Source organism: Oncorhynchus clarkii, chromosome 26 (assembly GCF_045791955.1).
Source record: "Oncorhynchus clarkii lewisi isolate Uvic-CL-2024 chromosome 26, UVic_Ocla_1.0, whole genome shotgun sequence".
NCBI classification, from domain to species: Eukaryota; Metazoa; Chordata; class Actinopteri; order Salmoniformes; family Salmonidae; genus Oncorhynchus; species Oncorhynchus clarkii.
Window position 1 is genome coordinate 37,283,889 of NC_092172.1, and position 24,949 is coordinate 37,308,837.

At 48.6% G+C, this 24,949-nt stretch overlaps 1 protein-coding gene across 16 annotated transcripts in view; it reads right to left on the reverse strand.

Annotated features, from left to right (window-relative positions):
• Positions 1 to 24,949, reverse strand: part of LOC139384372 (neogenin 1a) — a 215,625-nt gene that overhangs the window by 129,866 nt on the left and 60,810 nt on the right. For all 16 annotated transcript variants that reach the window (XM_071129098.1, XM_071129106.1, XM_071129103.1 and 13 more), the window contains exon 2: positions 12,651 to 12,995. In XM_071129098.1, the coding sequence (XP_070985199.1) occupies positions 12,651 to 12,995 (345 nt within the window). The remainder of the gene's footprint in view (positions 1 to 12,650; positions 12,996 to 24,949) is intronic.

Consider the following 24,949-nt stretch of genomic DNA (forward strand, 5'->3'; position numbering starts at 1 on the left):
ACAAATAGAAATGAGCTTCTGGCTAAAGGCTAACAAACATACATCGGTCCCTGGGTCCAGAACGACAATGACTTGCCACCAGCCCAAATCAATGGAGCTGGCATGAATCCAGGTGAACTGGAAAGTGAAATAAGGCAGGTGTGTTATCATGAGAAGACTCGTTTTGGATTGGAAAAGTGTGAATGCATTCAGTTGGAGGGAGATGCCAGCGTATTGAATTGGTCTGGGGGGGGCTCAGCCGAGCAGTGCTTATTGAGGTGTCAGCCACCCTGTCAGCCCCTCCACACCTCGTCTGCCCTGTAAGCAAGCGTGTGAAATGGTACACGGCTCGAAAGAGCTCCCTCCCCTCCCCCTATCCCGAAATACATGGATAGACCATCACAGACCCTGAAATACCACGTCTATGGGAACACACCAACACTACATTTCAGAGGAAGAAAAAGGTTCAATGGGCTGTTGGTCCATAGGCAAGTCTGTCTATCTGGAGTCTACAATGTAACACACGGGGGGGGGGGGGGGGTGACACACACTGTCTCATCTTCCAGTCATGACACCACAACATTACGGACAGGCAAGGACAAAGCCGTCGATGGTGGGGGCAGGTGGATGTCAATCTGTGGGTACATTTTAAACATGCAGGTGTCAGAACTAGCTCCCCTCACACTCGGAGCTTGTCTGTTCAAGTGTGTCGATCATAAGAAAAAGAAAAAAGAATGTTTACTTTCCCTCTCTCCGGTCTGGCCGTCTGATAATATAGGTGTGTTTGAAGAGATTCCCCTCGAGCCCAGGCAGGCTTAAAACATTTTTTTTTTTGAATACTGAAGTCTCTTTTCAGAGTTCAAAAGCCCCAAGTTGGCTTTGAAAAAGGGGCAAGTTTTGATATGAAAACCCAGCCTCACGTGCGAGTGTGTTGACCGCAGGGAGATCAAAGGGGCACAGGGAGGGGGTGGAGGGGTAGATACAGCCGTAACCTCCTAGGTATCCCCATTAGAGCCATAACCTCCTAGGTATCCCCATTAGAGAGGGGATGGAGGGGTAGATACAGCCGTAACCTCCTAGGTATCCCCATTAGAGAGGGGATGGAGGGGTAGATACAGCCGTAACCTCCTAGGTATCCCCATTAGAGAGGGGGTGGAGGGGTAGATACAGCCGTAACCTCCTAGGTATCCCCATTAGAGAGGGGGTGGAGGGGTAGATACAGCCATAACCTCCTAGGTATCCCCATTAGAGAGGGGGTGGAGGGGTAGATACAGCCATAACCTCCTAGGTATCCCCATTAGAGAGGGGATGGAGGGGTAGATACAGCCGTAACCTCCTAGGTATCCCCATTAGAGAGGGGGGTCCTCTGTGGAGATGGGAGAACCTTCCAGAAGGACAACCATCTCTGCAGCACTCCACCAATCATGCCTTTATGGTAGTGGCCAGACACAAGCCACTCAATAAAAAGGCATGACAGCCCGCTAGGAGTTTGTCAAAAGGCACCTAAAGGACAGACCATGGGAAACAAGATTCTCTGGTCTGATGAAAGCAAGATGGAACTCTTTGGCCTGAATGCCAAGCATCACATCTGGAGGAAACCTGGCACTATCCTTGCGGTGAAGCATGGTGGTGGCAGCATTATGCTGTGGGGATGTTTTTCAGCCGCAGGGAGACTTGTCAGAATTGAGGGAAAGATGAACGACGCAAAGTACAGAGATCCTTGATGAAAACCTGCTCCAGAGCGCTCAGGACCTCAGACTGGGGCAAAGGTTCACCTTCCAACTGGACAACAACCCTAAGCACACAGCCAAGACAATGCAGGAGTGGCTTCGGGACAAGTCTCAATGTCCTTGAGTGGCCCAGCCAGAACCTGGACTTGAACCTGATTGAACATCTATGGAGAGACCTGAAAAAAGCTGTGCAGCGACGCACCCCATCCAATCTGACAGAGCTTGATAGAATCTGCAGAGAAGAATGGGAGACTCTCTCCAAATACAGGTGTGCCAAGCTTGTAGAGTCATACCCAATAAGACTCGAGGCTGTAATCGCTGCCGAAAATACTTCAACAAAGTACTGAGTAAATGGTCTGATAAGTTTGATCATTTGATATTTCCTTTTGTTTTTTACTAAAGAAACAGTGTCATTATGGGTTATTGTGTGTAAATTGATGAGGGAGAAAACTACTCAATTTTAGAACAAGACTAACTTAACAAAATGTGGAAAAAGTCAAGGGGCCTGAATACTTTCCGAATGCACTGAATGTGGGGTCCTTCCTTAACATCCCTGTTCAACTACCTAATCTGACTACCAAAATAGCTCCAAGCTCAACGTGGTTTAATCACGGTCTACTGGAGCTGTGCTGGGTGAGTAATGCATTTTTCTGCTTGTCACTTTGAAAATCCTCTTTTGGAAGTTCGGCACGTAGCGTCAGCTGGCATAGTGACGGGAGCTTCAAAGGGACCCTGGGAGACGGTTTGTCGAACACAACGGATGAGGGGCGGGAAACACTTAAAGAAGAGCATGCGGTGTGTGCGTCATGCGCACGTTGGTCTCCTGCAGACATTAAGGAATAAATCATTAGACTCATCGTGGCCAACAATCTTAATGTGTTCAAAAAAACAGATGGGGTTTGGTAGATTTCCTGGGAGGGAAAAGAGACTTGGTGACTCCGTCGGGTTGGACAGTCTTAGACATACCAGTCAAAAGTTGTTGAAACTCAAAGCCAATCAGGAGTCATTCAAACACAAGGGCCACAAAATACAAATAGTGATTCTTGGGAACAGAATATAGTGTGGTTCCTTGCATTGTCCTGTCATTAACAAAGCCAGGCACCACTGACTTAACTGAATGGTGATGAATAACAAAGAAGATATCCATCGTCAACAAAGGCAGAGCTTAAAACTGTCCTTAACGCTGAACTGTCACTCCAACTGTGTCGATTAACATGTCAACAGTCGGCACGGAAATCGGGATAATCAACATCCCACCTTCATGTCAACAGTCAAAGTGAGGAGGGGTAAGGGGAGAAAAAAATGCTTCAGTGTTTCCAATGGCCTTGAGTCAGACACACGTCTTCATTGATGTGCTGCTGCCTCTCATACAGTGGGAATGAATGCATTACTTAGCTCACTGAACATCGAATGGGAGAGGAAACACACAGAGGAGTCAGGGGAGTTATAGCAAATCATTATGCGCAATCGCAGTCCAAACAGTCTCTGGCTTCTCCTCGGCTGCAGAGAGAGAGGTTATCTTCATCTGCCGACAGTCAATTATAGGTTTCATTACTTTGAAATTGAAAAATTGCCTCATGTGTAGAACTATCACAAATCAAAATGGCTCCCGAATTATGTGGGTTGGTTTAACGATGAGACACACAGGGGTTCAGTCAATTTGGGTTATTTTCATGTAACAATGGAGAGACAAGTGTTCTCAAACCAATGAGAATATTTCAATTGCGCGTCATGACACCATCTTCAAAACGCTTATGGACTCATCAGTGTTGCCTGATAATCTTGTGTAGGCCGTTTTCAAGTTGACAAACTGGACAGGCCTATTTGCTATCTGCATCTAAAGCTGTATAAAGTCCATCTAACATTTCAGTACAATAACATTGGTAGTGAAGGATCACCAGTGTTTGATAGGCACACTTGTTGTAACCAGCAGTTTGTTTCAGGGTTGTCCCCTAAGTCCCCAGTGCAGGTTCAGGGTTGTCCCCTAAGTCCCCAGTGCAGGTTCAGGGTTGTCCCCTAAGTCCCCAGTGCAGGTTCAGGGTTGCCCACTAAGTCCCCAGTGCAGGTTCAGGGTTGCCCCCTAAGACCCCAGTGCAGGTTCAGGGTTGCCCCCTAAGTCCCCAGTGCAGGTTCAGGGTTGCCCACTAAGTCCCCAGTGCAGGTTCAGGGTTGTCCCCTAAGTCCCCAGTGCAGGTTCAGGGTTGCCCCCTAAGTCCCCAGTGCAGGTTCAGGGTTGCCCCCTAAGTCCCCAGTGCAGGTTCAGGGTTGTCCCCTAAGTCCCCAGTGCAGGTTCAGGGTTGTCCACTAAGTCCCCAGTGCAGGTTCAGCAGACATAATGCTGTCAGTTAGGTTGCTGTGGCAACTTGCCCTTTGACCACATCCATGATTTTAACAGTGACAATAACAGACAGTCCAGCACGTAAATACAGAACAGGTGTTGTTTTAAGATGTCACTTACCACCTACATCCACATACAAGACTGTGGAGCTCTATGTTAAATGAATGGGTCACATGCATCTCTCATGACACAACATGCATTGAATTAGCATGAATACATTAGCAGTGTTGAAACGCCCATGTTTTACCTTAGTGTTACAGAGTGGTGATAGCAGACATTCAGCGTTGTTTTTCAGAATACATAATGTGTGCAGATTCAAATTAAGTCTGAGCAGGTGAACCAAAATGCAGAGCACGCCTGCACCAACACAGACAAGCAGCACGCCTGCACCAACACAGACAAGCAGCACGCCTGCACCAACGCAGACAAGCAGCACGCCTGCACCAACACAGACAAGCAGCACGCCTGCACCAACGCAGACAAGCAGCACGCCTGCACCAACGCAGACAAGCAGCACGCCTGCACCAACGCAGACAAGCAGCACGCCTGCACCAACGCAGACAAGCAGCACGCCTGCACCAACGCAGACAAGCAGCCCGCCTACACAGGCAGGCAGGCACATACAGGCAGGCAGGCAAACACATGCAGGCAGGCACAGGCACAGGCAGGCAGGCAGGCACACAGGCAGGCAGGCAGGCAGGCAGGCAGGCAGGCAGGCACACACAGGCAGGCAGGCACACACAGGCAGGCAGGCACACACAGGCAGGCAGGCAGGCAGGCAGGCACACACAGGCAGGCAGGCAGGCACACACAGGCAGGCAGGCAGGCACACAGGCAGGCAGGCAGGCAGGCACACACAGGCAGGCAGGCACACACACAGGCAGGCAGGCACACACACAGGCAGGCACACACACAGGCAGGCACACACACAGGCAGGCACACACACAGGCAGGCACACACACAGGCAGGCACACACACAGGCAGGCACACACACAGGCAGGCACACACACAGGCAGGCACACACACAGGCAGTGTAATTGTGCCTGGTGTCTGGACAGCAGAGATACAGCGGTAACTCAGTCAGCCACTCCACGGGGCCAGTGGACCCAATCAGTCAGTGGATGGAAAGAAAATGGAGGCTGTCATGTCCATACTGAATAAATCCAGTCCTGAAACTTCCTCCCATCGCTTCCTTCTTCCCTGTCCGTCTGTCTCCATGTCTCTCGCTCCACCGCCGGTCCTGCTCCACCGCCGGTCCTGCTCCACCGCCGGTCCTGCTCCACCGCCGGTCCTGCTCTAAATTCATATCTAACTCTGGTACACTAGCTCGTCGGTGACAGAGGAGAATTGGTGTAATATAAGGTTGATGTGACCCTGAACTGGTTTCCAGGTCGGAGCCATTTGTCATGACGACGGCCTCGACATCAATCCAACCAATCAGCGGCAGCATCATTAAAGCTACAATGTAGAACTTTTCGGGCGATATGACCAAATTCACATAGAAATGTGAGTTATAGATCTTTCATTCCCGTTGAAAGCAAGACTAAGAAGTGGTAGATGTGTTCTGTGTGTGCTATTTCTATGCTTCCCGTTCTGAAGTTTGGTTTTTGCATCTTTTACATTGGGTTTTGTTCACCAGTTTCAAACAGCTGAAAATACAATATTTGGTTCTGGAAAATATACTTCACAGCGGTGTAGATGGTACAATGACTACACAATGAATGCTTGTTTATTAACAAACTGAAATTAGCCAAACTACTACAATTTTAGCAACCAGGAAATGGAGTGATTTCTGCATAGAGCATCTTTAAGGAGGAGTGTGGGATTTCTGTGGTGGTTCATATTCTGAATCCTTAGTGACTTGATTACAACTAGAGGAAAACTGAATAGAGGACACGGCTGGTGCGTTTCACTGGGGGCTGCAGTAGTGATTGGGAGGATTCACCACTGTTTGTTTATTGTGTTGTGTTTGATGACTTGGGGACAGTCTCTGTGGAACTGTGAAATGGGGCTGTGTGAGGCAGCTACGATGTGTTGCTCCCAAATTGAGTGAGTGAGAAGGTAGAGGTAGAGAGAGAGATGGAGGTAGAGGTAGAGAGAGAGAGGGAGGTAGAGGTAGAGAGAGAGGTATAGAGAGAGAGAGAGAGAGAGAGAGAGGGAGGGAGAGAGAGAGAGGGAGGGAGAGAGAGGGAGTGGGAGAGAGAGGGAGTGAGAGAGAGGGAGGGAGAGAGAGAGGGAGAGAGAGAGAGGGAGAGAGAGAGAGGGAGAGAGAGAGGAAAAGCTGATTGATTGAGAGGGAGGGATGTAGACAGCTCAGGGAATAGCTCAGACCCCTCTGAGATGGTAGGTCACTGGTATGAGAGTAGAGGGAGGTGTATGTGTGTGTATAATTGCCTGTCCTAGTTGAACACTAAAGAAGCTTCCAGCAATACAAGTATTACCTCGGTTGGCCACCATTTTGGAAGTGCCACCTCCCAGGGACAGACAAGGGATTCAAAGAAATACAGAAAAAAAATATTCAAGAATCTCACGAGTCAAAGAACCTGCACAAGACCCCCCTAAATCCTTACATTTTTTCCAAAATCGATTAAAATCTGCGAGCTCACTAAATGTGTAATAAATATCACAGAAATGACACAGTCGTGTTTTTATACCTTACAGCTTCTACTCCTGTAGGGGGTGGTAACCATCTCTAAGGCAGGGAGGATGTTGAACAACACTGACAAGTGTCTCTGACTGTCCCTTTGTAATCTCATGGTCGAGGAGTGACAGTAACTAAGAGTGATCATCCCATTTTCTGGGACGACCAAGAAGGGGTATAAAAAATAAAAATAAATCGACAAGAGAGGGAAGGTGGGCCGGGACAGAGATCGAGGTGCCCCCATTGTTCTGTGGTGGGGTGCGGCTGAGCGGCTCACCTAAAGCCGTCTCAAGGGGATGAGTTCAAAGAGAGTCTGGCGTTGTGGCGGAGAGCAGGGAGGATGTGTGGGAGCAGACTAGGCAGGGCGAGAAGGGATTCTCATTACTGGAGTCTCGCACCCCGCCTTATTGCCTCTCCCCTCCCTCTCCTCCTCCTGTCCCCTTCTCACTCTCCCTACACCCCCCCCCTCCTCTCCCTACACCCCCCCCCCCTCCTCTCCCTACACCCCCTCTCCTCTCCCTACACCCCCCCCCTCTCCCTACACCCCCTCTCCTCTCCCTACACCCCCCCCCCTCTCCCTACACCCCCCCCCCCTCCTCTCCCTACACCCCCCTCCTCCTCTCCCTACACCCCCTCTCCTCTCCCTACACCCCCCCCCTCCTCTCCCTACACCCCCCCCCTCCTCTCCCTACACCCCCCCCCCTCCTCTCCCTACACCCCCCCCCCTCTCCCTACACCCCCCCCCCTTTCCCTACACCCCCCCCCCTCCTCTCCCCACACCCCCCCCTCTCCCTACACCCCCCCCCTCCTCTCCCTACACCCCCTCTCCTCTCCCTACACCCCCCCCCCTCCTCTCCCTACACCCCCCCCCCCCCCCTCTCCCTACACCCCCCCCCCCCTCTCCCTACACCCCCCCCCCTCCTCTCCCTACACCCCCTCTCCTCTCCCTACACCCCCCCCCCTCCTCTCCCTACACCCCCCCCCCCTCCTCTCCCTACACCCCCCCCCCCCTCCCTCTCTTGTAGGCTGAATACATGACGCTGCCTAGCCAAGGGACGCTATAATCCACCCCCATCTGTGTGTGGCTATGACTTCTATCCACACACACACACACACACACACACACACACACACACACACGAAGAAACAGAAATAGAGGGGAGAACAGGGGCGGCAGGCCGCCTAGTGGTTAGAGCGTTGGGCCAGTAACCGAAAGGTTGCTGGATCGAATCCCCAAGCTGACAAGGTAAAACATATGTTGTTCTGCCCCTGAACAAGGCAGTTAACCTACTGTACCGGCCATCAATGTAAATAAGAATTTGTTCTTAACTGACTTGCCTAGTTAAATAAAGGTTCAATTTTAAAAATATATATTTTTTAAATAGGGGGAATGAGAAAAAAGAAGGATGGTGGAGAGGGATGGGAATGATGAAAACTAGAATGGTGTGATGGATAGAGTGAAAGAATGGTGAGGGGTAGAGAAACAGAATGGTGTGAGGGGTAGCATGAGACACAGAATGGTGTGAAGGATAGAGACAGAATGGTGTGAGGGGTAGAGTGAGACAGAATGGTGTGAGGGGTAGAGTGAGACAGAATGGTGTGAAGGGTAGAGTGAGACAGAATGGTGAGGGAGTGAAACTAGAGTAGGGCTGGGTGATATACCGTATAATACCATATTTTACGATATACCAGTATTGATGCACAGATTGGTTTAGTTTTTTAACTTTGCTTTGTTAAAAGTGATACGCTGTTCTTAATATTAATCCACTAGCGTTCTGTAATGACACTATTAGTTTGTGTTTCTTACATCTGCAAACAGCTAGTTTGTCTTTTCTTAGAAAGTTGGGCCTAAAGTTGGGCATTTATTAATGCTAGCTAGATAATACATGTACTGAGTCAGAACAAACTTAATTTTCTATACAGCCTGATAATACCAGTGATGGCGTAGACGTAAATCAGCATGTTGTTTGTGCAACAGTATCTTCTAAATAAAAGAGGAATACGTTAGCTACATGAAGCAGCTAAGAGAAAACATTCAATGTAGCTCTCTAGTGAACACTTATCAACACTTTGGTTCCTACCCTGTGACAATAACTCCTCCCTGGCATTTTTCATTTTCATGTCAAACCACACTAGTTAAAGTGCCCACTATTTTATTTTAACTATAGAATTAGAATAATCATTCCATTTCCATGATTCCAACAGTTCACCCAAGTGTTTAGCTCTAAATTACAAGTCAAATCGCAAATGCAATATTTGGTTAAAATTAATGCCTTGTCTGCCCATATCGTGCAGCCCTACATGGCAGTGTAGAAGTTGTGTCAAATGAGTGCAGGAAACGTATGATAATACTGAAAATGAGTTTGGGTTGAATTGAACAATATAAAACAATCAGAATGGACAAAGACTCATTGAAATCACTTGCCAACCCTAGTGTCGCTCACTACTCAAAGCAAATGTACAACTTTTATTATTCAAAAACAAAAGTCAGTCTTTTTTTTTTTTTTTTAATACAGTGATATATTTTGGCCATATCGCCCAGCCCTAAACTAGAGTGGGAGAGATGAGAGAGGACAGACAGACAGGAGGGGGGTGGGGTATTGAAGCAAAGACTTCTCTAGAGAGGGATCAGGGGAATGACATGCCTTCCTCCCATCAATCACTGATATTACTCCCTGCATTTGTCAGCGTGCCGCGCCCGCTATCGCCATTACATCTCAGAGGTCGCACCCACGGCCCCATTTCCAGGCCGTTCTCCACTGTAATGGCTTGCTCCCGCCACGTCGCAATTAACCTTTCTATTGCCAACCTGACAGCCAGCTGGAGACTGATCATTGGGCGACGTGGGCAGGATGTGTGTCTGTATTCAAGCCAAAAATGTGGATGCTACCACGATTACAGATAATAATGATGAGTGAGAACGTTAGACGCACAAATATCATACCCCACAAAAATACTAACCTCCCCTGTTATTGTAATGGTGAGAGGGTAGCATGTCTTGGGGATATGATATAAAATGCTAACCTCCCCTGTTATTGTAATGGTGAGAGGGTAGCATGTCTTGGGGATATGATATAAAATGCTAACCTCCCCTGTTATTGTAATGGTGAGAGGGTAGCATGTCTTGGGGGGTATGATATAAAATGCTAACCTCCCTGTTATTGTAATGGTGAGAGGGTAGCATGTCTTGGGGGTATGATATAAAATGCTAACCTCCCTGTTATTGTAATGGTGAGAGGGTAGCATGTCCTGGGGGTATATTTGTGCGTCCATCTTTCTCACTCATCACTATTCACGATTCATTCAGGATTATCCGTAATCATGGTAGTATCCACATTCATGTAGAAGAGTGTAGAAACATGTTTATTTACAATAAAAAAATAACAATGCATTATTTACCATTCATTTCTACTGGACACCAAATAATCTGAAACAACCAAAACCAGCAAATGATCCAACAGATGTGTAGAGTCACAAGCCTGATGTAGTCATTACATTATATGAATATGGGGCCAAATACAACATTTTTACTACTTTAATACACATAAGTGAATGTGTCCCAATACTTTGACTCCCTATAAATGTGGGGACTGTGTACAAAATGTTAGAAAGTGTCATTTCTAAACAGTTCACCTGACATGGATGGAAAAACTCTCAAATTAAAGTTTTGGAGTATAGAGTCCAAAATGCCTCATCTGTCCTAATAATTACAGCGGGCACTGTATGTGGGACAAGTAGGAGATGTAGCCCAGCTCTATGCCTCTGTAAGGACAAGTAGGAGATGTAGCCCAGCTCTATGCCTCTGTAAGGACAAGTAGGAGATGTAGCCCAGCTCTATGCCTCTAAGAACAAGTAGGAGATGTAGCCCAGCTCTATGCCTCTGTAAAATGGATTTAAATCCCATAACAGTTGACCCGGGTGAATCTCATTGACTCTGTGGTTGTATCGTTTTATAGCAGGACCTGTTCCTAGACCCTTTCCCTCAGAGTGCTGCTGTCTACATAAAACATGCACTGACCACACTGACACAGATTGATGGATGGCTGTACAGAGTCAGACTCCACCAGATACCATGAAGCCACACACACACACACACACGCAGACACGCAGACACGCACGCTCTCTTGTGGTTGATTATTTTGATGCGGCAGTGTGACCTGATAGGTCAGGAGATTTCCCATGATGATAGTGCCTGGTCAGTCCATGTGATCGAGTGGAGTAGGGGATAGCTGTGGACACACACCTCCCGCAGGCTGCAAACAATGTCAAGTCATCTGACGCCATCGTTTATTCAGTGTCCCATCGCATCACAGTGTTAACATTGAAAGGCCTAAAGACAATGACATATCATGCTAGTCTGTACACTAGGTAAAACAGACACTAGGTAAAACAGACACTAGGTAAAACACTAGGTAAAACAGACACTAGGTAGAACAGTCTTCACTGTGATAAAACAGGAAATGTTCTGCATGGAATGATGGGTAATGTAGTACAGTGGTTCAATCTTTTCGGTTACTGTAGCACCAACTGAATTCTGCTCTGCCTAGAGTACCCCCTGTGGATAGGCCAGGCACCCCCAGGGGTCATAGTAGCCCCTGTGGATAGGCCAGGCACCCCCAGGGGTCCTAGTACCCCCTGTGGATAGGCCAGGCACCCCCAGGGGTCCTAGTACCCCCTGTGGATAGGCCAGGCACCCCCAGGGGTCATAGTAGCCCCCGTGGATAGGCCAGGCACCCCCAGGGGTCATAGTAGCCCCCGTGGATAGGCCAGGCACCCCCAGGGGTCATAGTAGCCCCTGTGGATAGGCCAGGCACCCCCAGGGGTCATAGTAGCCCCCGTGGATAGGCCAGGCACCCCCAGGGGTCCATGAAGCCCCTGAGGCTAGGCACCCCCAGGGGTCCTAGTAGCCCCTGTGGATAGGCCAGGTACACCCCAAGCGCCCTAGTACCCCCTGTGGAAAGGACAGGTACCCCCAGGTGTCCTAGTACCCCCTGTGGATAGGCTAGGTACCCCAAGGGGGTCCTAAAAACACTGTGGATAGGCCAGGTAACCCCAGGTGTCCTAGTACCCCCTGTAGATAGGCCAGGTACCCCAAGAGGGTCCTAGACACACTGTGGATAGGCCAGGTACCCCCAGGGGTCCTAGTACCCCCTGTAGATAGGCCAGGTAACCCCAGGGGTCCTAGTACCCCCTGAGGATTGGACAGGTAGCCCCTGTAGATAGGCCAGGCAGCCCTGGTTGGAAAACACTGCTGTAGTAGAGCCGTTTTTCTGCCGTCCAACGGTCGTCCGCTCTCCTCAACGAAGGCGAGCTCATTAGCTCCAAAGGTTATGATAACACATGCAGTCAGAGATCACCGTGAGAGTGACTTCACACCCACACCTGAGAAGGCTACTCTGGCGGAGTCGAAGATGAAGGCCCTCTCCAGTCGTCCACACCCCCCTCTCCAACATAACAGGGCTGAGGGAGAACATAATTGCATTCCTGCGCTCCTCCGCCTGCAAATTGAATTTCGGGGCAAGACCCAGCTCAAACACCTAACAATCCCTGCTGCTCTGCTCGGCTCTCTCACCCAAATGAAACAAGGTCACATTGTACAGCCCTGCAGCTTGCAGAGCCCACAGCGACATCACAACCAGACCCCCCCTCATGTTTGAGACAGTGCAGCAACACATATTGAAAATATACTGAAAATAAGCACCAATACCACAGTTGGACAACAGAGTTTCACAACAGAGGCCTTTTCTCAGTGCTGTGTTCTTAGGACAGGTAATGTGGTCAGCCTGGATCAATTAGTGCACTTTTAATTTACACTGTATACCAGTCCCTCTTCTCTTTCCTCTTCCTCACTCATTACATACATCATTTATTACTGCCTTTCAACTCCCTCTCTCCCTCCTCAGTCTTACCCAGAGAATGAAATAGAACCCAGTATGATATGTGTTCTGTGTATGGGTCCTACCTGCCACGGTGAGGCGGGCGGTGCGGCTGGCGATGGTTCCCAGGCTGTCGATGGTGGCCACACACTGGTACGTGCCCTCGTCGGGCTTGTTGTGCTTGGAGTGCACCACGCTAGAGATGAGCAGCGAGCCGTCAGGCAGGACACGCCGCCGCCCGTCGTCTGGCGCCAGGCTCAGGAAGGTTCCATCCTTCTTCCACTCCACACGGGCTTGGGGCGCAGTGGGCTCCGAGGCAGGGTCTCCGCTGTGCGCTGAGCAGTTGAGCAGTGCTGGGGCACCTCTCACAGCCAGTGTGTCCCACGGCTCCACTGAGAACCAGAAGGGGCTGAAGGGCCTCGCCGCCGTGCCTGGAGAGGAGAGAGGAAGAGGGGTTGGAGTTAGTTTGTTTAATTACAACTATGGCAGTACGTTCTTGTTGACTTGAACAGCCTTTGACAGGAAGCAAAACAGTATGGGCCCTAGAACAGTAACTCATGTATTTTCATTTAGATTCAGGCTGTGACCTCTGTTCACCTGCAATTCCACTTCAAATCAATCACTAAGTCACATTTCAAAACCATCACCGACTCACACAAAACACAATTACTGACTCATACATTCTATATTCATAACTAAAGCTTAAAACAGACAGTACAAAACAGATCTGAACACAAACTAATCAATGTCAAATTCAGTACAAAATGTCTTCCTGCTAGTTCACGACAACCCACAGCCAAAACCAGCCCACAAGAATTCACTGGCAAGAGGCAAGGCAGAGACAAATCTCATCCCGTTCCCAAGTCCCTCTCCCTGCAAAAGTGCTTTAATGAGAAGGGAAAGGAAGGTGTTGGAAGGCTTTCTTCCAGCCATTTATCCCTGCGTAATGGTAAACCTCACTGACAACAATTGCTCTGCATTTGCCCTCATAAATAATTCAGACATTCACCCAGAGTCACACAGTGGTATTGTTTAGATAAATACCCACAATTATCAGTTCTGCAGGGGTGAGAAACAGAATAATTAAAGGATTCTGAAACCAGTTTTAACGCAACGAACAGCATTAAAATAAGTGTCTGCATGTTCAATGTAGTTTAAATGATGCCGTTATGTTCCAAGGAGGTGACATCTCAGGAGAGGAGGAAAGGAGGGAGAGTTACCAGGTCTGTGGTATGATCGCAGCAGCAGTTCTGACATTTATCTTCTGGGGGTAATTTCTCTCTCTCAAAGCGCCAGTTGCCCCGTCGCGTTCCCATGGAGAAGTTATACATGGTATTCATTAGAGGCAATATGGCCGCTCAGTCCCCTTCACTGCAGCCAGGTAACCATAAACTAAAAATAATAGTTTATTCTGTTGACTTGAGTTTATTTTTACAGGGACAGTGCACATTAAATCAACGTTTCAGTAAAAGTGACTGTTTTAGCCAGCCGGATAATTTTCAACAGCCGTCCCTGGGGGGTTATTAAAAACTATTACAATAACAGCACAGACAAACAATGTCCAGTGAGGGCCTACCGAGTGGCGCTGGGGTCCGAGGCACTCCAACGTAGTGCTAGCTGCGTCACTACAGACCCTGGTTCGATCCCAGGCTGTGTTGCAGCCGGCCGCGACCCGAAGACCCATGAGGTGGCGCACAATTGGCCCAGCGTCGCCTGGGATAGGGGAGGGTTTGGCCCAGCGTCGCCTGGGTTTGGGGAGGGTTTGGCCCAGCGTCGCCTGGGTTTGGGGAGGGTTTGGCCCAGCGTCGCCTGGGTTTGGGGAGGGTTTGGCCCAGCGTCGCCTGGGTTTGGGGAGGGTTTGGCCCAGCGTCGCCTGGGTTTGGGGAGGGTTTGGCCCAGCTTCGCCTGGGTTTGGGGAGGGTTTGGCCCAGCGTCGCACTAGCAACTCCTGTGGCAGGCCGGACACAATGCACGCTGACACGGTCGCCAGGTGTACAGTGTTTCCTCCAAAACATTGGTATGGCTGGCTACCGGGTTAAGCAAGCATTGTGTCAAGAAGCAGTACAACTTGGCGGGTCGTGTTTTGGAGGACGCAAGACTAACTACCAATATCACGAAGTTGGGGAGAAAAAGGGGTAAATAATTTGTAACAATGAGCAGTGAACACATGCAGAGCAACATAGGACAAGCAACACGTAGCACGCAGACAGACCGAGCCACACCGTAGCACGCAGACAGACCGAGCCACACGTAGCACGCAGACAGACCGAGCCACACGTAGCACGCAGACAGACCGAGCCACACGTAGCACGCAGACAGACCGAGCCACACGTAGCACGCAGACAGACCGAGCCACACGTAGCACGCAGACAGACCGAGCCACACGTAGCACGCAGACAGACCGAGCCACACGTAGCACGCAGACAGACCGAGCCACACGTAGCACGCAGACAGACCGAGCCACACGTAGCACGCAGACAGACCGAGCCACACGTAGCACGCAGACAGACCGAGCCACACGTAGCACGCAGACAGACCGAGCCACACGTAGCACGCAGACAGACCGAGCCACACGTAGCACGCAGACAGACCGAGCCACACGTAGCACGCAGACAGACCGAGCCACACGTAGCACGCAGACAGACCGAGCCACACGTAGCACGCAGACAGACCGAGCCACACGTAGCACGCAGACAGACCGAGCCACACGTAGCACGCAGACAGACCGAGCCACACGTAGCACGCAGACAGACCGAGCCACACGTAGCACGCAGACAGACCGAGCCACACGTAGCACGCAGACAGACCGAGCCACACGTAGCACGCAGACAGACCGAGCCACACGTAGCACGCAGACAGACCGAGCCACACGTAGCACGCAGACAGACCGAGCCACACGTAGCACGCAGACAGACCGAGCCACACGTAGCACGCAGACAGACCGAGCAACACGTAGCACGCAGACAGACCGAGCAACACGTAGCACGCAGACAGACCGAGCAACACGTAGCACGCAGACAGACCGAGCAACACGTAGCACGCAGACAGACCGAGCAACACGTAGCACGCAGACAGACCGAGCAACACGTAGCACGCAGACAGACCGAGCAACACGTAGCTCATAGGACAAGCAACACAGAGAGCAATTTCTACACCTCACAAGCTACAGACAACAGATAAGATGAGACTGGCTCCGTCTTTCCCTCTTGCTCTCTTTTCCATTTATTCTAAGTGTTAAGACAGAATCTCTTCGCTTAGAAAGACCATTGGGGAAAGCAAAATAGTAAACTTCCTGAAAGGAGCTACACATGTTCCGTCATAACATATATGGAGACTGTGGTCTTAAAAGCTCCTTAAACTGTAGCAAGAGGTTGATCACACCACATCAATAGGTCTAACGGACCTGTGTGTCTATAATGGGCAGGCCTGTGACTGTGGCACAACAGCAGGCTGTGTATTTATATGTTGGCTTGTGAGACAGATGGAGAGAGACCTGTGTGGAGCTACTGCATTGGGACTTGTCCTCTCCAGCAGGCCTCGAGCACCATCACACGCTTAATCATCTCCGTCTTCAGCTGCTGTTGGAACAGTTGGGGAAGCTGGGCTCTGGGGGTCCAAATCACACCGTTTGAGACAAAATGACCGCCTTTAGCAGCTTTGAAGCAGGAGCAGTGGAAGAGAGAGGGCTCTGCCGAGGCGTATTCTAAGGGCGATGGTGTCAAATTGTCTGACCATATGCTTTAAAGCGCAGACACACAACATCCCTAGTCAGCAGAGCAAAGCGACTGGAGTGGGGCTGGACCACAAGCTGCCTCTTCCCTTGACACACTCAATCCATCGGTAAATAGCCCACCCAATTTACCTACCTCATCCCCATACTGTTTTTATTTATTTACTTTTCTGCTCTTTTGCACAACAGTATCTCTACCTGCACATGACCATCTGATCATTTATCACTCCAGTGTTAATCTGCTAAATTGTAATTATCCACCTACTTCCTCATGCCTTTTGCACACAATGTATAGAGACTCTTTTTTTCTTTTTTCTACTGTGTTATTGACTTGTTTATTGTTTACTCCATCTGTGTTGTTGTCTGTTCACACTGCTATGCTTTATCTTGGCCAGGTCACAGTTGTAAATGAGAACTTGTTCTCAACTAGCCTACCTGGTTAAATAAAGGTGTTCTCAACTAGCCTACCTGGTTAAATAAAGGTAAAATAAAAAATAAATTAAAGATCCAGGGTCATTCATCTCGTGGCCAACGCTCTGCTGATGCAGAGGCTGGAGCAATACAGCAGCCATCCCTGCTCTGTGGCTAGCTCGCTACACAACAGCGCCCTGCTCTGTGGCTAGCTCGCTACACAACAGCGCCCTGCTCTGTGGCTAGCTCGCTACACAACAGCGCCCTGCTCTGTGGCTAGCTCGCTACACAACAGCGCCCTGCTCTGTGGCTAGCTCGCTACACAACAGCGCCCTGCTCTGTGGCTAGCTCGCTACACAACAGCGCGGATCACGTGGCTGGCTTGAAGCGAGGTCCAGGTGATGAAAAGTCTTCGTAGTAGCATCTGCACAGAGTTTATATTTGCAGGCCAGCTTATCACAGAGTGTGAAGACACTGAGCGCTTCACTATAAACTAAATACACAAACCAGGTTTGGAAACAGAGGAATTCCATCAGCCCCCCCATTATAAACACACACCCCCCAGTATAAACATCATGAATCTTCTTGTATCTCCTGTTGGTTTACAATGTGTGTATGTTCAGTGCTATTACCACAGTGCTCAGGGTGAACAACATTTTACAACTGTCTACAGTACACCCTTACTGAGACCCATAGGGATTACAACAGGGCGGGAATAGACAATTACGACGGGAATAGACTTGAGCCGTAAGCATTTTTTTCAACCAACTTTAAAAATCCTATTTACAGTGCAGCCAGAATTTCAGTGTTTTTTGGTTATCATTAAAGGTTAATGAGCAAATGTTTGAGAAACAACATTACAAATCCAAACACAGCAGATAAAAGATGAAACCAGGCCAATTCTATCTCCCAATGAATAGCAGAGTTGACAACAGCAGTTTCACATTTTGAAAGTGCAACAAATATGGAGGGGATGAATGTTTTAGTGATATTTGTCCAACAAAACCCAGGAGGCCGTGCAGTCTACAGCCAGAGGACAGAGTGGTTAAGAAGCAGTTGGATGTAGGAGAGGACGACCCTGTGGGGTTAAGGAGAGAAAGAAGAAGAGACTCGAGAACAAGATCATCTCAGCCAGGGAGAGAGTGGTTAAGAAGCAGGTGGATGTAGGAGAGGAGAGGACGACCCCGTGGGGTTAAGGAGAGAAAGAAGAAGAGACTCGAGGACAAGATCATCTCAGCCAGGGAGAGAGTGGTTAAGAAGCAGGTGGATGTAGGAGAGGGGAGGACGACCCCGTGGGGTTAAGGAGAGAAAGAAGAAGAGACTCGAGGACAAGATCATCTCAGCCAGGGAGAGAGTGGTTAAGAAGCAGGTGGATGTAGGAGAGGGGAGGACGACCCTGTGGGGTTAAGGAGAGAAAGAAGAAGAGACTCGAGGACAAGATCATCTCAGCCAGGGAGAGAGTGGTTAAGAAGCAGGTGGATGTAGGAGAGGAGAGGACGACCCCGTGGGGTTAAGGAGAGAAAGAAGAAGAGACTCGAGGACAAGATCATCTCAGCCAGGGAGAGAGTGGTTAAGAAGCAGGTGGATGTAGGAGAGGAGAGGACGACCCCGTGGGGTTAAGGAGAGAAAGAAGAAGAGACTCGAGGACAAGATCATCTCAGCCAGGGAGAGAGTGGTTAAGAAGCAGGTGGATGTAGGAGAGGAGAGGACGACCCCGTGGGGTTAAGGAGAGAAAGAAGAAGAGACTCGAGGACAAGATCATCTCAGCCAGGGAGAGAGTGGTTAAGAAGCAGGTGGATGTAGGAGAGGGGAGGACGACCCCATGGGGTTAAGGAGAGAAAGAAGAAGAGACTCGAGGACAAGATCATCTCAGCCAGGGAGAGAGTGGTTAAGAAGCAGGTGGATGTAGGAGAGGAGAGGACGACCCCGTGGGGTTAAGGAGAGAAAGAAGAAGAGACTCGAGGACAAGATCATCTCAGCCAGGGAGAGAGTGGTTAAGAAGCAGGTGGATGTAGGAGAGGAGAGGACGACCCCGTGGGGTTAAGGAGAGAAAGAAGAAGAGACTCGAGGACAAGATCATCTCAGCCAGGGAGAGAGTGGTTAAGAAGCAGGTGGATGTAGGAGAGGAGAGGACGACCCCGTGGGGTTAAGGAGAGAAAGAAGAAGAGACTCGAGGACAAGATCATCTCAGCCAGGGAGAGAGCTCTACCAACAACGAGGCCAACAAACTACATTTGAAACTACACAAAAAAGGCACCTCTACCATCAAAACTTCTACAAGAGAAAAGTCTCAATCTTTGACAACCGGAGGCAAACTTAACTTTGGCTTTCATAACTGCATCCCAAAGGAATACCTGGAAAAAGAGAAGAGTTGCACACACTACTGAACTTGTCGTTGCCAAAAAGATGCAACACTTTCCTCATGTCTGAGTTGCAAACAAAGTCAGAGAATGTGTTTCTTCCAGTGAAGAGAGTTGTGTTATTTTAATCCACAGATATCTTGATATCTGCAGGGCCACAGACTATTCCTCCATTGTTTACTTGAGAACACAGAGAGAAGCTAGTGAACAACAAACGTATATACTCTTCCAATGCCTATAGACTACAACCAATCGTTATGCCAGGGCTTCATAGGGCCCTGAAATCGTTCTGTGCTGAAATAGTTTCATTTCACACAGCTGTGGAGTTACAGGGGAGGAGTGTTATGGGCAGGGATGGGAGGTGTCAGAAGGAAACCGTATTACAGGTAGCGAGGTCTAATCTATTCTGCCCTGCGTTGTGGGGCCCACTGTTCGTCTTGAAAACATGGACTGTCTGCAGCCCTGGCCAAGCCGGGAGCAGAGGGGAGAAAATGAGGTTGTCTGCTTGATAAGTATGGGCTGTTACCTCGGTCCCGCTGTTTCCGAAATCCACTTTACTCGGCAGTCAGAAAGGGTTTGGGATTGGAAGCGCGGCTTACGGCAGTGTCCTGATAGGCACCCCTTTCTCCCCTAGCCGGGTGAATGGGAGAGGAGTGGATTCACACCGATGGATGTGCTACATCACTAGGCCCGTGTGCCGATGCTGAAAAATGCTTGAATGCTGCTGTTTGAGAAATGCTTTCAGGGATATTACAAGGCTGGGAAGGTGTGTGTGTGTGTGTGTGTATGAGCGGTGTTCACAGGATAATATTTGGTTATAAGTGCACTTCTCACTTCTCACTCAGCAGAGTAGTGTTTAGGTTGGGCTTTTACAAGGTAACTGAAGGACCTTTATGGCACAAAGTCACGTCAGTTAAAGTGACACACTAATCAGCTCAAGGATGGAGAATCTACGTCGAGGCTATTTAACATGGAGGAAATCTGCTCATATCAACGGTGGGCTTAGTCTCATCAAACAGCATCACTGCCTGGTTTAATCATGAAAAATGGAATATAGGCCTCTGATAAATTATTGACAGGACAGATAATGTTTCATACTCATCAGCTACCAAGGTGAACTTCTCAAAGTCATGTCAAAATCCAGAGAAAACCAGAGGGTCTCTAACCCGCCACACAAAGACCCCCTGTCCCCCTAGCCCCCCCCCAGCAGGAAGCCTCCTTCCCCCACCCCTCCAACTGCTGGAGATATATTGAACAGACCACCCCTCCAACTGCTGGAAATATATTGAACAGACCACCCCTCCAACTGCTGGAGATATATTGAACAGACCACCCCTCCAACTGCTGGAGATATATTGAACAGACCACCCCTCCAGCTGCTGGAGATATATTGAACAGACCACACCTCCAGCTGCTGGAGATATATTGAACAGACCACCCCTCCAGCTGCTGGAGATATATTGAACAGACCACACCTCCAGCTGCTGGAGACATATTGAACAGACCACCCCTCCAGCTGCTGGAGATATATTGAACAGACCACCCCTCCAGCTGCTGGAGATATATTGAACAGACCACCCCTCCAACTGCTGGAGATATATTGAACAGACCACCCCTCCAGCTGCTGGAGATATATTGAACAGACCACCCCTCCAGCTGCTGGAGATATATTGAACAGACCACCCCTCCAGCTGCTGGAGATATATTGAACAGACCACCCCTCCAACTGCTGGAGATATATTGAACAGACCACTAACAGCAACATCCTTGAGCCTGAACCGACCGTTCCCTTTCATACTTCAACTACTTACCTGCTCATTGTTACAACACTGTACATAGCCAATAATATAACATTTGAAATGTCTACACTCAAAAGTATTAAAATAATATAATGTTAATTAATGTTTCCCTTTTACAATTCCCTTTTGTTCATGGTCTATTCCATTTTCTCCCATACCAATAAAGCCCTTTGAATTGAATGTCCTGAGAGACAGAGGGCGAGAGAGGAGAGAAAGAGTTCTCAAACATAACATCTCTCCACAAAGGCCCTCCTCGTCTCAGTTTGGGAAGGATTTCCCGTCGGAGCAATTTTGGTAAAAAAAAAAATTAAAAACACAGTATTTGTACAAATAAAATAGAAGTCTAGTTCAATGGCCTGGTATACTGTAGATATTTGGTACGAGGTTTGAAAATTGTCACACTGCCCTTTGTTAGCATCTAATATCCACTCCATGGTATTGCTTTATTAAGTCAGCACACTGACCTTCAGCTAAATTAACACGCTCCAAGAAAATATCCTTTATAACAGTAAGGACTGGTGAATATAGGAATATAGATGTGAAATATGCCTGGTAATAAGAGGAGAAAAGTCTGCTGCTACAGATAAACAGAAGTCAGTTTCTTCTTTCTCGTCTCTTTCTACATCTCTACACCTTCCTCCCTCTTCTCTCTTTGTCCCTCCGCCCACTGTGTCAGTCTCTTTAGTCAGGCTGGAAATGCCCCTCTCTCGCTCTCTCTCCCCCTTTCATGTCTGGCCACCTCCCTCTTCACAGACTCCCCTTCATCTCTCCATCCCACTCGTTTTCAAGCCCATCTGTCACCAGGAAACACGTGGGGAAATAACAGTGATCTGGAGAGCAAACCTATGAGGGGGGAGGGTTTGTCTTTCCAGCAGGAGGGTAGTGGTACGGCTTATAGCTCCTCAGACTGAATCAGATGTCCATTGAAATCAAAATGGCTGTTTCAAAAATATAAAAAAGGTTCTCTATGAGCGAACAAACAAACGCTTAGAAGTGTGGCTATATAGAGTAGTTGGTAGTTGAGTAGCTGTCACGTAAATAGACAACAGACCTGTCCTCTATAAAGCCTGTGGTGCAGATGACTAACAGACGATTAACTGAGCCTGACGTTCACCTGTATTCACTGACTGACTAGATAGAAGTTCTGTCAATAAGAGATGAGTGAAAAAAAACACATTTTATTAGGAGGGTAGAGCTGTAGCTGTGACAATGGATAAAATGAGAGAAGTCTCATGAAAAAATATTTAAAACCTAGATTAGATTACCCCCCCCCCCCAACTCACTGGACACAAAACAGCCACACACCTCAAGTGTGTGAAGAATGCCCCTCTCCCCAACAGTGTGATTACTACCTCAGTTTAGAGCTTACTACCTCATACAAGTACTTGGGAGTATGACTAGATGGCACACTGTCCTTCTCTCAGCACATATCCAAGCTGCAGGCTTAAGTTAAATCTATACTTGGTTTCCTCTATCGTAATCACTCCTCTTTCAACCCAGCGGCCAAACTAACCCTGATTTAGATGACCGTCCTACCCATGCTAGATTACAGAGACGTAATTTATAGATCGGTAGGTAAGGGTCAGCTCGAGCGGCTAGATGTTCTTTACCATTCGGCCATCAGATTTGACACCAATGCTCCTTATAGGACAAACCACTGCACTCTATACTCCTCTGTAAACTGGTCATCTCTGTATACCTGTCGCAAGACCCACTGGTTGATGCTTATTTATAAAACCCTCTTAGGCCTCACTCCCTCCTATCTGAGATATCTACTGCAGCCCTCATCCTCCACATACAACACCTGTTCTGCAAGTCACATTCTGTTAAAGGTCCCCAAAGCACACACATCCCTGGGTCGCTCCTCTTCAGTTCCCTGCAGCTAGTGACTGGAACAGGCTGCAGCAAACACCTCAAACGGGATCTCTTCATTCAAAGACTCAATCATGGACACTCTTACTGACAGTTTTATCTCAATCTCTTCATTCAAAGACTCAATCATGGACACTCTTACTGACAGTTTTATCTCAATCTCTTCATTCAAAGACTCCATCATGGACACTCTTACTGACAGTTTTATCTCAATCTCTTCATTCGAAGACTCAATCATGGACACTCTTACTGACAGTTTTATCTCAATCTCTTCATTCAAAGACTCAATCATGGACACTCTTACTGACAGTTTTATCTCAATCTCTTCATTCAAAGACTCAATCATGGACACTCTTACTGACAGTTTTATCTCAATCTCTTCATTCAAAGACTCAATCATGGACACTCTTACTGACAGTTTTATCTCAATCTCTTCATTCAAAGACTCAATCATGGACACTCTTACTGACAGTTTTATCTCCACCACTACATTTGAAGACTCAATCATGGACACTCTTACTGACACTTGTGGCTGCTTCAGGTGCTGTATTGTTGTCTCTACCTTTTTGCACTTTGTGCTGTTGTCTGTCCCCAACAATGCTTGTACCGTGTTTGTCCTGCTACCATGTTGTGCTGCTGGCCTGCTGCCATGTTGTGTTGCTACCATGCTGTGTTGTCGTCTCGGTCTCTTTATGTAGTGTTGTGTCTTGTCGTGATGTGTGTTTTGTCCGATATTTTTATAGTATGTTTAATCTCAGTCCCTGTCCCCGCAGGAGGCCTTTTGGTAGGCCGTCATCTAAATAAGAGTTTGTTCTTAACTGACTTGCCTAGTTAAATAAATAAAAAAATATATATGTAAGTCTTCCACTCAAAGATAACTTACACGGTGGGGAGTATTTGCCATCAGCAAAATGATCAAATTCCCTAAATACAAGAAACGGGACTGTTGCCGTACAGGAGGCTCTTTCCTGTCCTCCAGCTCTTCTCAAGGAGCTATAATGTGCCCACTTTTACTTTCCTTCCCTGTGAACCCTCTGACAGGAACAATGCCAGGCCTGCCTGGGTTTGGTACTGGGGATGTGACCCGTTGACCGTTGGATCCAGCTGGATGTTCTGATAGCTGTTGAGGGGTGGGGGAGACCAAGCAATAAAAAGGCTGGACAGAATGATTGGTATGGCCGGCCACACCAGCTTTACTGCCTTGGTTGGCACCGGCTCAGCTGGCAGATTGAAAGGAAGGATCCAATTCTCGCGGCTCGCGGTGCTCTGTCATCCTACTTACAGGCAAAAAGAGGCGAACCACCGGACCCCGGCGGTTTAAAAACACTGCTGGTTCGCTTTCTACCTTGGGTCACAGTGACTACATCAGCTGTGCAGGGAAAAAAACTTTTACAGGAAGATTTTAAGAGACAAAAATTGGAACATGGCTCAGTAAACTAGTGTCTTTAACAGTGCTACAATTGGGTCCACTATACGGTATTTAATCAACATGTTGTACTGTTTCAAGACTAGTTTGATGATGAATAAACTATAATCTTTTCATTTGCAGTTTTAGCCTGAGGTGTTGTAAATCCCAGTATACAAGGCCAATTTATCTGGGGAGCAGCAGGGATGACAACAAGCATGTGGCCGCGCCGCCGGGCCTCCGCCGGGCCACCGCCGGGCTAGGGCGCGCCGCCGGGCCTCCGCCGGGCTAGGGCGCGCCGCCGGGCTAGGGCGCGCGCGGCAGGCAACACATTTCTATCAGTGCTGGGAGAGGATTCATCCTCTGGCTATAGGGAGGAACCCACCAGGAGCTAGTCAATGAAGTGAGGCTGACACAAATGTGTTTGATGACTGTGTGCAGCAGGAGAGGAGAGTGTCTGGGCGGGTGTGGGGAGAGTGAAAATAAGTGTGGTATGGTGGAGAAAGTGAAAGCGAGAGGAGAGAGAGGACTGCTGTTGGCAGGATTAGGTAAATCTGTCTCTCCCAGATAGCAAATCCCTGTGGTATCCTGTTCATTTCAAACAACCGGCTCATTCCTCTGACTGAAGCACTTCTCACCTCCACTGGACAAGCTAATTAACCACCCTGAATAAGCCTCATTCTTCCTCTGCTTCCTCAGCCATCACAGTGGGCCCACTACGAAATGCTGAAGGACAGGTTAGTGACAACCATGAGCCTTAAACAGAGCAGGGGTACTTTTGATTGAACAAGGCCCAGTGTGTAAGAGT